This window comes from Ixodes scapularis, unplaced genomic scaffold, assembly GCF_016920785.2.
Source record: "Ixodes scapularis isolate PalLabHiFi unplaced genomic scaffold, ASM1692078v2 PGA_scaffold13__105_contigs__length_92229423, whole genome shotgun sequence".
NCBI lineage: Eukaryota > Metazoa > Arthropoda > Arachnida > Ixodida > Ixodidae > Ixodes > Ixodes scapularis.
In genome coordinates this window covers 48,499,028-48,509,468 of record NW_024609839.1, presented here as the reverse complement: position 1 = coordinate 48,509,468, position 10,441 = coordinate 48,499,028, and the positions used below count along the sequence as shown (strand labels likewise).

The 10,441-nt window shown below is 45.1% G+C and overlaps 1 protein-coding gene across 1 annotated transcript in view; it reads left to right on the top strand.

Annotated features, from left to right (window-relative positions):
- The first annotated feature begins 304 nt into the window (after positions 1-304).
- Positions 305-10,441, top strand: part of LOC8036058 (Bardet-Biedl syndrome 7 protein homolog) — a 43,030-nt gene continuing 32,893 nt past the window's right edge. Inside the window, exons 1-8 of the mRNA XM_029988473.4 lie at positions 305-410; positions 1,785-1,850; positions 3,476-3,538; positions 4,060-4,235; positions 4,953-5,139; positions 7,277-7,349; positions 7,936-8,002; positions 8,090-8,139. Coding sequence (XP_029844333.2) covers positions 375-410; positions 1,785-1,850; positions 3,476-3,538; positions 4,060-4,235; positions 4,953-5,139; positions 7,277-7,349; positions 7,936-8,002; positions 8,090-8,139 — 718 coding nt within the window. The 5' untranslated portion in view covers positions 305-374. The remainder of the gene's footprint in view (positions 411-1,784; positions 1,851-3,475; positions 3,539-4,059; positions 4,236-4,952; positions 5,140-7,276; positions 7,350-7,935; positions 8,003-8,089; positions 8,140-10,441) is intronic.

Sequence of the window (10,441 nt, the reverse complement as noted above, 5' to 3'; positions counted from 1 at the left end):
CGACGAGCATCATGACGATGCACTTTAGGCTCTGCTCGATTGGACCGGTCGGGTCGTGTCGTCAACTGCGGTCCGACTTGAAGTGAAACGGACCGTACTGCCTATTGTTTGAAACACGCGGGTTTCGACGACCGACACAACGGATGATGCGCATCTGGCAACCACGGCGCGTTGCCATGGCAACCGCCCTCGACCGTCGCAACTCAACACATTCCCAAATCCGGCGTCTGTTTTGCTCTGCCACGAGCTCGTACTGCCTTTATCCGGTACTGCTGCCGGACGGTATCAAGTGCACATTGAAAAGAAGAAGAAAAAAGAGTATTGTCAAGACCGTATCGTCTGGAAGCGTGCACATCAGGCGTCAGACGTTCGAGATGGAACTGAATTTAAACCGCGTAGATTACATTCAGGTGAGCTAAAATAACCCGTTTCATTCCTGCTCCATAATTAGGAGAATAGCGATATCGCGCGAATTGTTCACGGTTAACATATTTCGTTGTTCCGTGTACAGTTGTTTGACGCGTATAAATTGAGTGGATTAGGTACCAGTTAGTCAGTGCAATATTTTTTTTTCTACTTGCTTAGAATATTAATGTCTTGATGGCGTGCCTGCTTTGTGCTCTATGTTTACCGTGGACCATGAACTGCTCTCTGAACCTGTTATGTTAGTATCAAACATGTGAACAGCGTCTCTGCTTTGAACCTGAGTTCTTTTCGTTTTTGTTTGGGTGTGCGTGCATGCGTGTGTGTGTGTGTGTGTATTCTTTCTTATTAAAGTGTGCCAGCATTAAGATCGATAATATATTGCTTGAGTCTATAATAAACACTAGGGGAAGAATAAAAAGCAAGATGATTTGAATCGTGATTTCAATGACACCGGTTTTACTATGATGATTTAAAATAAACCTTATCTACAAAGATAATCTCCGAAATAATGTTTTGTACAGTCTTTGTTATCATTTGGTGCTCTTTGTGCGCATTTTTTTTTGTATTTATATTAAGAATTATTAAACTAGAAATATTTATAGCATGCTGAGCACGAACAAAAAGTGGCACTCTTCTGGGCAAATCACAGCGAACTTTCTTTCTACTTTCCACTTTGTGTGCCAGTTACGTAATATTCTATTGCAAGCAAATCAAAATGCGAAAGAGAAAAGAAAAGTAATGTTATATTGGAAACGAGGGAAGATGCGAAAAGAAGTTAATGTAGTTTTCTTCTCTAACTAAAGATATCAAGCATATTTTGTACGGCAAAGATTAAACAAATTAATTTTTTTTAAATTAAACAGTGCTTTAAAGTTATGAACTTTCAGTGACTTCCTTCTTCAGTGTTTTTTTTTTAGCGATCAGACCGGTTGATCAATCAATCTTTCATGTACGAAAACACATCTAGCGATAAATAATCACTTTTTTGAGGCTAGCTATTTACATAAAAGTATTTTGATGTAAACAAAATAAATCTGATTTATTTGATTCTAAATTATTTTGTGAACCTGATAAATAATAATTGATTGGTCATAATCATTATTATTATTGTTATTATAATTATTATCACTACTAAAATAGGGTGCACCAGTGTGAATCAGTGTCCCCATGCACATCTCAGAGGTAGACAGACCCACGCCTTTTAAAAACTGACGTCTAATTAAAATTTCAGCTGATAGCCGTATCAAAAGCTTACACCTATTATGGCACAGTGTTGTCCTTCCGGAACTTACGTCACCGTAGTATAAATCACACAAAAAAAAAATGCATTTAAAATTTTCTTTAAATATAATTTCCAGGTGGACGCCACGTGCAGCAAAGCTGCGAGACTGCTCCCCGCTTCCGAACACAAGGCTTGTCAAAAGGTGCGCGCCGTTCCCCGATTAGGTCCGGCACAGAGCGAGGCCTAGTCAAGCCGAGCTCACACTGTACGCCGCTCCCGTCACGTCTGGCGTACAAATAACCGTCTGCAGGCATGTACGAAGCATAGACATTTTTATGAAGCAAACATATAGACGCTTTGCAGCAGCTTTGCATGGAGGCCGCTATTACTGACCTTCAGTTTTTGTTTCCTCTTATTTCGTTTATTTCACTTCATCATTACCTTGGCAGGCAAGGTTATTGCCACATTAGATTTAACTGCGTCCTTTTCTAAAGCATCGGCCTCTGTAGAGGATCGTCAACTACCGTTTCAGTTGCTCGGCATCTCGGTAAGACAACAGAAGGTCAGCAATGGCGGCTGTAATTTGGCGCGTGTGTAAAGCGTCTATATGCTTCGAATATGCTTCAGGTGTGTCTGCATATGGTTCTGGTATCGTGTCTGTTGGCAACACCCTGTTGTCTTTTGTGTTGCCTCTTGTACGACGTAGGAGCGGTGGTACCGCGGCTATGGCTTGCCGGAGAAAATGACGCACTCATTCTCAGAAAGAATCTACGAAAGAATCTACCTTTCCAGCAAAGCACATTGGAGAGCTGATGGCTGTCATCTATACGGAGGGAGCTCGGCCAATGGCGAGTCTGAAGATAGGTTTATACCTAATAACAATACTCTCCGCTGAGACAGTGATCATCGTCACACGCCAAGCTCAATGTCACGGTGAAGACTGTTTTAAAGTAGTTTCCGTTTATGATTGGTCCGGCGATGATTGGGCACGTACGGAAACGTGACGAACATCGTGATGGTGCGATTTTGACGCTCTCTGATTGGTCCCGTCAGCTAGTAAGGAAGGCTGCGTCTGCACGTATGCTGAAACGAACTATAGTGCTTCACCGAGTTCCCCTCGATAGATTGCAGCGAGTGGCTCTTTCGAGTGCTTCGCAGGAAGGCGTGCGCACCAGGTTTCTTAGGGTGATTCGTCGATCAACGAGGCAGGAAAATGATGTATTCGTCTACGAGGCTCGACGTTTTCAGTGCCAACGGCTCCTAGCAAAATCAGAGCCTATGTGATAGCCTCCGGATCCGCTTTCACGTAACGTTCATCACCCTACGATGGCGCCAACTCTGCAATCGGGCCCGAGCCAAGAGCCGAGCATTCTTCTGCACACTGATTAGACGCGAGGGCGATCTTCCGCGTCCGCGCTCGATCTCCCTGCGTTGACGCCGAAATCTTAGTGCGCGGGCCTTGATGATTCGAGCCGGTGTTGGCAAAGCTCGAATCCTCGAAGATTGCGATTTTCTCTGAGAAACACAAAATCAGCTTGTCTCGGTGACCCAAGCGAGTTTGCGTAGTTCATATTCGTTGTACTCAAATTTGTTAATCTGTTACCAATTAGCGGTGCAGATACCACCAAGGAATAGTTTTGTAACAGTTTCTTTTGAACTAATGGTATGAGCCTTGTACGTTTGGGGTAGCACAGCCCATTCTCAATTAAACTCGTCAGCTCAGACGAATTGAATTAATGCCGCAAATGAACGTAATCACGAACGAACAATTTTTGTTTCGAGGGTGGTTTAATGTTAACAGCTTCGTTTTTACCCTTCTCGTTGCAGGTTGTTGTAGGAAGTCAGTCAGGAGTCCTCCATTGCTTTGGAATATCAAGGGGTCAAGTGGAGGTACGTGAACACTCGTAACAAAACAAATATCGATGAAAAAAACGTTTTGTCTTTGAAGTCTATAAAAAAATAAATAAAGATACAAAAAAAAATCCACGTCGTGGGTAAACCTCTGAAATTGTTTCTATTAACTGCATTTACCATTGTATTTTGCAACTTTCTCATTCCGTTATTAGGGATCCCCTGACCCCCACCACGTGATCGCTGTGGCGCCATATAAAAATCATTTTTGTATAGATAGACCATTCCAAGATTTGTCTTCTGTGCACACTGGCATGCGTGTCTACTGTGCTGTACTAAGCGTTCGAGCACGCGTAGTCGGTTTCTTCAGTGGAAAATCTGACGCCACAGGTGCGCTCCTGCCCAGTGACTCGGCATTTTTTGTTTCGTTGACAAGCGCTCTAAAAGTGCATGAGTGCTTCAGCCTTTTTCTAAATCCCATAGCCTCTTTCATTTCATTGTTCTAGCAGAGTGTTACAACAAAGGTTGTTATCACAATCATCCTTCGGTGTTTTGCGCAGACCATCTTTAAGACGCTTCCTGGAAAGTCCGTCAGTCGGGTCGAACTAGGCGGAGCCGTGGGCAGCATTCAGGACAAAATATTCATGGCGGCGGGCAACGAAGTATGTGGTTACACGCGCAAAGGAAAACAGTTCCTCAAGTTTGACACCAACATCACCGACACCATACGATGCATGTGAGCAGCGTCTTTCCATTTTCCCCGGTTTGGGGCGGGAGGGAGGGGGGGGGGGGGGGTTCTGCGCGCGTTACCTTCTCGCCAGAACTGGAGATTGAAGCTAACAAAAGCACGCTGGCATTCCATTTCCCATGTATTTTGTCAATAAAGGCAACGTGGGCGTTATTTTGATTACATGGCACTACTGGGGGGGAAGCGTGTTACATCGCACGTAAACAGCGTCTAGGTAAGGATCATGGCCCGGGCCCGGGGGGGGGGGGGGGGGGGGGTGGTTCTGCCCGATGGCCTCTTGTAGTCTACGCCTATGCATGTGAGTATCTTGGCATAGCCGGGAAACAGAGGAAAGATGAAAGATCCATTGGACAAGAGATGCTTTGTGTACTGGGTGCGTATCGTTTCGTCGAAAGAACTTTTGCATAAAAAACAAATAGCTGGAAAACTTTCCTTGTACAGACGTTTCATTGGTAATGTATTTTGTCTTTACTAAGTGTACGATAAAATCCTGAAGTCGCTAAAGGCAACCATGTGAATCACTTAGGCTCGTTTACCTAAGGCCCCCCCCCCCCCCCTTCCTTTATTTTTCCCCACGTAAACCAGGCGATAACAGTAGGGTCGTGTTGAATGAAACGTCTGAACGTCTGTGGATGAAACGAACTGTCAATGGAACGTCTTATGTAGACGAACTTATGACCACCACTGTGTCCTTATGTCCTTCAGGAGCGTGTGCGGAAACGATCTGATGGTTTGCGGGGAGTATGTGTACAACCACTACTTCGAGTGCCAGGACAAAAATTACTTTCTCTCCGGAGGCAGAATTAACGACATGATTGTCCTTCCGGCCGAGAAGCTCAAGACCCTCGTGCCTGTCCTGGCATGCCAGGACAGGCTTCTCAGAGTTCTCAAGGTACGCCTTCTCTTGTAGCGTCTTTTGCTAACAATAATCACACTCGATAATAGACGTAAAGAGCACGCTTTGGCTCCTTGTACATAGCAGGAGTTCGACCTAACCCTAAATTAGCTGTATGATAAAGAGAACATGATTGTGGTAGATTGTAATTGGACGCAGAACACAATTAATAACTCCATGGAGGTAGCGGGAGAAAAAAAAGTGTCTGCTGCTTTGATTATAGCAGCTGTGAGGTTCCAAAGGTCACTAGGCGCAGGCCGTTGTCTGGACAGCCTTATACGAGGAGCGCAAGTTCGTATGTTTCCTTTGCAGTGACTGTAGTGACGCTAGAATGCTAAGCTTTGATTGGCTCTGAATGAAGGATAATGGGTAGACCTCGAGGCAGCTTGCTTTGAGGTCTACTCACTATCCTTCAACGAGAGCCAATAAGAGCTTGGCTGTCTGATGTCCTCACCGAACCTGCAAAAGAAGCAGACGAACTTGCGCTTCGTGTAGGACGGCGGCCGAATATAGGTGCCTATCAAGCGCCATTCACACATATGCGACCGAGTAAGACCGAGAGACCAGACCGGTTTATAAGCCTCTTGCGACGTCTTAAGGCCCGTTCACACTCTTGCGACCGAGTTAGACCGAGAGAGACCAAACTGGTTTTTAAGCTTCTTGCGACTTCTTAGGACCAGCTCCGCTGCATCGCATCCGGTCCTAAGAAGTCGCAAAAGGCTTAAAAACCGGTCTGGTCTCTCTTGGTCGAAGTAGGTCGCAAGGGTGTGAACGGGCCTTTAGGACTGGATGCGCCGCTGCGGAGCTGGTTCTAAAGGCCCGTTCACACTCTTGCGACCGAGTTAGACCGAGAGAGACCAAACTGGTTTTTAAGCTTCTTGCGACTTCTTAGGACCAGCTCCGCTGCATCGCATCCGGTCCTAAGAAGTCGCAAAAGGCTTAAAAACCGGTCTGGTCTCTCTTGGTCGAAGTCGGTCGCAAGGGTGTGAACGGGCCTTAAGACGTCGAAAGAGGCTTAAAAACCAGTCTTGTCTCTCTCGGTCGTACTCGGTTGCAAGAGGTGAAAACTTAAGGCCCGTTCACACTCTTGCGACCGAGTACGACCGAGAGAGACCAGACCGGTTTTTAAGCCTCTTGCGATCTCTTAGGACCAGCTCCGCGCTGCAGCGCATCCGGTCCTAAGAAGTCGCAAAAGGCTTAAAAACCGGTCTGGTCTTACTCGGTCGCAAGAGTGTGAACGGCGCTTTATTGTATGTCCCAAATGATGTTTTTTAGTGCCAAGGAACGTTGTTTGCAAAAGCAATATTTGCTTCAATTATCTTTTCCTTTACAGTTTATTTAATTCGCATATCGCTAATACTTTTAGGCTCGTGAAAAGTGAAGCCCGCTCCAAACTCGTTTTTTTTTTTTTTTTTGAAGCAGGCAATGTGATATGATAGAAATGAGACACAAGAGTGCCCTCAACATCAGTGCGCTAAGGGACCAGCAACAGAAATGGTTTTCACGAACATGCGGTCCTCTTTCACATTGTTACATCCGAGTCCCATACAAAAGACCGTCTGCAGACAGTAGAGGGCTTTAGGGAACCGTCTTTGCATATCCGATGTAATACGATGGGTCCTCCGGTACCAGCTGCGCATATGCGAGTCTTCTTTAGTAGAACATGCGCAGTACGTACCGGAGGGTCCATCGTACCACATCGGATGTGCAAAGACGGTTTCCTAGAACTCTCTACTGTCTGATGCGCGTTCATTCCTCGTATGACGGTGCTGCGATGTTGGTCGTACAAACATGTTCAAATCCTACACATAAGTATGAAGCAAACATGCTACGAACATGCTTGAGAGCTGTCCCTAGATAATACTATACATCATCTCTGCAACAATTACACCGCGTGTGTGTGTGTGTCTGTGTATGTGTGTGTGTCTGAGTGTGCGTCTGTGTGTGCTTGTCTGTCCGTGCGTGCGCGTGTGTGTGTTTGTGTGCGTGTGTGAGTGTGTGCGTGTGTGCGCGTGTGTGTGTTTGTGTGCGTGTGTGTGTGTGCGTGTGCGTGTGTGTGTGCTTTTTGTATAATGTATGGGCAGCGTGACTGCGCCTACGAGGACGCGGCTCTGACTCAACGTCTATGTTTTAGGACTCCCAATGCCAGCTTGAAATCGAGGTCTCCGGGCCAGTAACGGCTCTTGCACTGTTCCAGGACGATGGCGGTACGGCTTCCGTTTTCTCAACAATTACTCGTTTTTTTTTATATATTTAATACCGACAGTTTAAGAAACGAAGGACGTGCGAGCACCGAACCTCTCAATGTCCCTTAATTCAGCCAATGATTAAGTTACGGCATTTGCCAATATGAACGTCGCAGAAAGAACCATCACGAAGCAAGAAGCGTAAACATAATATGCCACGCTCTGTGCTTCTTACGCTGTGAGTGACTATGCTTAGCGCAGGATCGTCTGCTTCTCGCAAACAGTTGCGATAATGTCAGAACGCCAAACTCTTATTGGTTGATTGAAAAAAGTCGTCTGCTTCCCGCGTAGCGGTTGAGGCGACGTCATATATATATAATGTGTACACCTCAGGCCCCAGGGAATTTAGCATTGAGGTCGATCCACTATCCTTCCAATCAAAGCCAATCAGTTCCCGGCACCGTTCTGACGTCGCCACAACCACTGCGCTAGAAGCAGACAACTTGCTCTCTGCATTGAGGGCGTCACTCAGCGTGGTACGTACATACTAAGTATACAAACCCGCGTAAAATAGCGTAATCTCTTCTTTATTTTTCTTTGTCGGTAGGTGTGACAGGACGAGACGTTTTGTATGGAACGAGCGACGGCAAAGTAGGGCTTATTTCAATCGAAAAGTAAGTTTTTAGAGCTCTCTCTGACGTTTTGCACTTATTTGTGCCTGGGCCAACATTGCCGCCGTCTTTTCTTCCCAATCATTACAGGGCATCTGCAACGCCGGTCTGGGAGCTGGAGGGCAGCAGTGGTGAAGGAAGTACGTTCAGTTTTTATCGGTTCCTTTTTCTTTTCTTTTTTTCTCTTCGTTACACCTAGAGCTACTCAATAAGCTACGTTCAGAGTATATATAGTGCACCTCATTGCCCGGTTGTCTCGTGGGCGTCGCAATTTCGGTGCTTAGTGCAGAATGGACACAATTGGCGATAGTGAGGTGTCTTGGAACTCGCCTCCGACTGGTGTGTTTGCCACGTCCAAAACAGGGGTCCCTCAATTTCCGCATGGTGACGTCATAGAATTGTCATGTTGTCGCCGGTCGCGACCCTGGTGCAGTGGCGGATCCAAGGGGGGGGGGGGGGGGGGTGCGGTGGGGACGATCGCCCCCCCCAAACGCCTCGCCATTTTTTTTTTTTTTGTGGAGCCATTGTTTTTTATATTTTTTGTCTTTTTGCTCGCTTTTGAAGCACATCCCTTGGTACGCCAAAAAGTGTGGCGGCAACGCGAAGGGAGTGCCGCTGTTGCTTCACTTTCAAGAGCATTCGTAGTGTTACTTATGCGCCATGAAGCCCCTGTTGTCTTTCTTTTGTACGTTTTGATCCTCCTAGACACCGAGAGGAAAATATGACTCAGGAACAACCAGGAAACTGGTACATTATTGACACACGCGTCATACAATGCTACATTGTCGCGTTTTGTCTCGCGCGTATCCCGTTACGCGAATAATTATTTCCGTAAAAAAAAGCACGCTGAACACTCAAATTTGGTCTGCATGAAGCGAATAAAACTTAGGAATGAAATTAAATTATACCTTGGTAGAAAGTCTGTGCCAACCGGGGCGTACCATAGCGTAGCATAATTCCGCGTGAATCTCGCGCGGAATTATGCACCTCTTTGACGGGCGGTAAACTCGGCAATCTCAAATCGGCATTTCTTTTTCTCCGGAAAGGACTTGCCAAAGGCAGTCATTTATGGCTCACGCAAAGTGAACAGGCTAAGGCACGTCTCAGTGATAGCTGGCACTAAACAAAAACTTTCGTTGGATGCCTTCACTCCAACTGTCGCATTTTGCCCCGCGTCTCATTTGGCCCATCTTACCCTACTTCACTTTGGACAAACGCAATCTATTAGTTTTGGAGCTTCCCCCACACGAGTGTTCGTGCGGTCGAGGTGTTTTTTGACATATCAGTAGTAGTAACCAGGCATTGTGCGCAGCTTTTATCGGCGCCCAGCATGCTCGGGCTCACAAGCGCTTAGCTTCGAAAGCATACACTGTAAAAAGTAACCGTCAAATTTACGGCGCTATACGCTAATAAAAACTACAAGTACGCCATGAAGAGGAATTATCTGAAATGCACCGTAAACGAGCAAAAAAACCGAGAGGGAAACGCAAAACTTCATGGAGCAAGAAAACAGAAAGAAAAGACGCGCTTCGCTAATTGGTCACTACACTCTAATCATGGTAACCTTTGTAAAGGTGCACGTTTTCACATTTTTGTGCACCTATAAGTTAAAGGTTACACAAATGTAACCTTTGCTAATGTAACTTTTGTAAAAGTTACAGTGGCAAAGGTTACCTCTAATTTACTTATAGAAAGGTTACAATCTCGTTAGCATTGTAACCTTTATAAAGGTATCTGCCCGCCAGAAAGTTATAGGTAACTTCCATGTGTTCGTGTAACCTTTGAGTGAAGCAACAGCTGGAATAAGAAATCCTTTTATTAAAAATGGCATTTTTGGCGAAAATTCACAAAAAGCATCCTGCTAGTTTGTGATTTGACCCGTACAAAAATAGGACAGCCCATAAAATAGTGAAAAACTAGAGAACAAAAAAAAATACTGTAATATACAAAAACGGCAATTGATTCCGAAGTATCACAATATACATAATCACAAATTCCCGAGTCTGGGATACATCAATAAAAAGCTGTGATATAAATTACGTCCATAATTTAAAGGCACTATTATCGTAAGCGGTTAGCAGGTATCGTAGCATATATGCATCACAAAGAGCGCTGTTGAACGGTGTACAAAGCACTTTAGAATCTAAGGCCATATTATATCAGTGCTAGCCGCACACAAAAAAAAGTTGAAAATTCGCTTAAAGAAAGCAAATAAACTCACGTTAAATCTCACTTCGACAGAAGCTTCGGCTTAACCAGCATGGCCTTTACATCTATAGTTACGAAACCACACTGGCACTCGTACAACAGAACCGAACAGGAAAAAAAATGACTTATGTAAAACGATGTGTAAACACAGTTTAGCTGCTGTACGATAGACATAATGAACAAAATACAAGTGCTAAAAAATAATTCAAAACTGTAACTATAAAGTACATCACA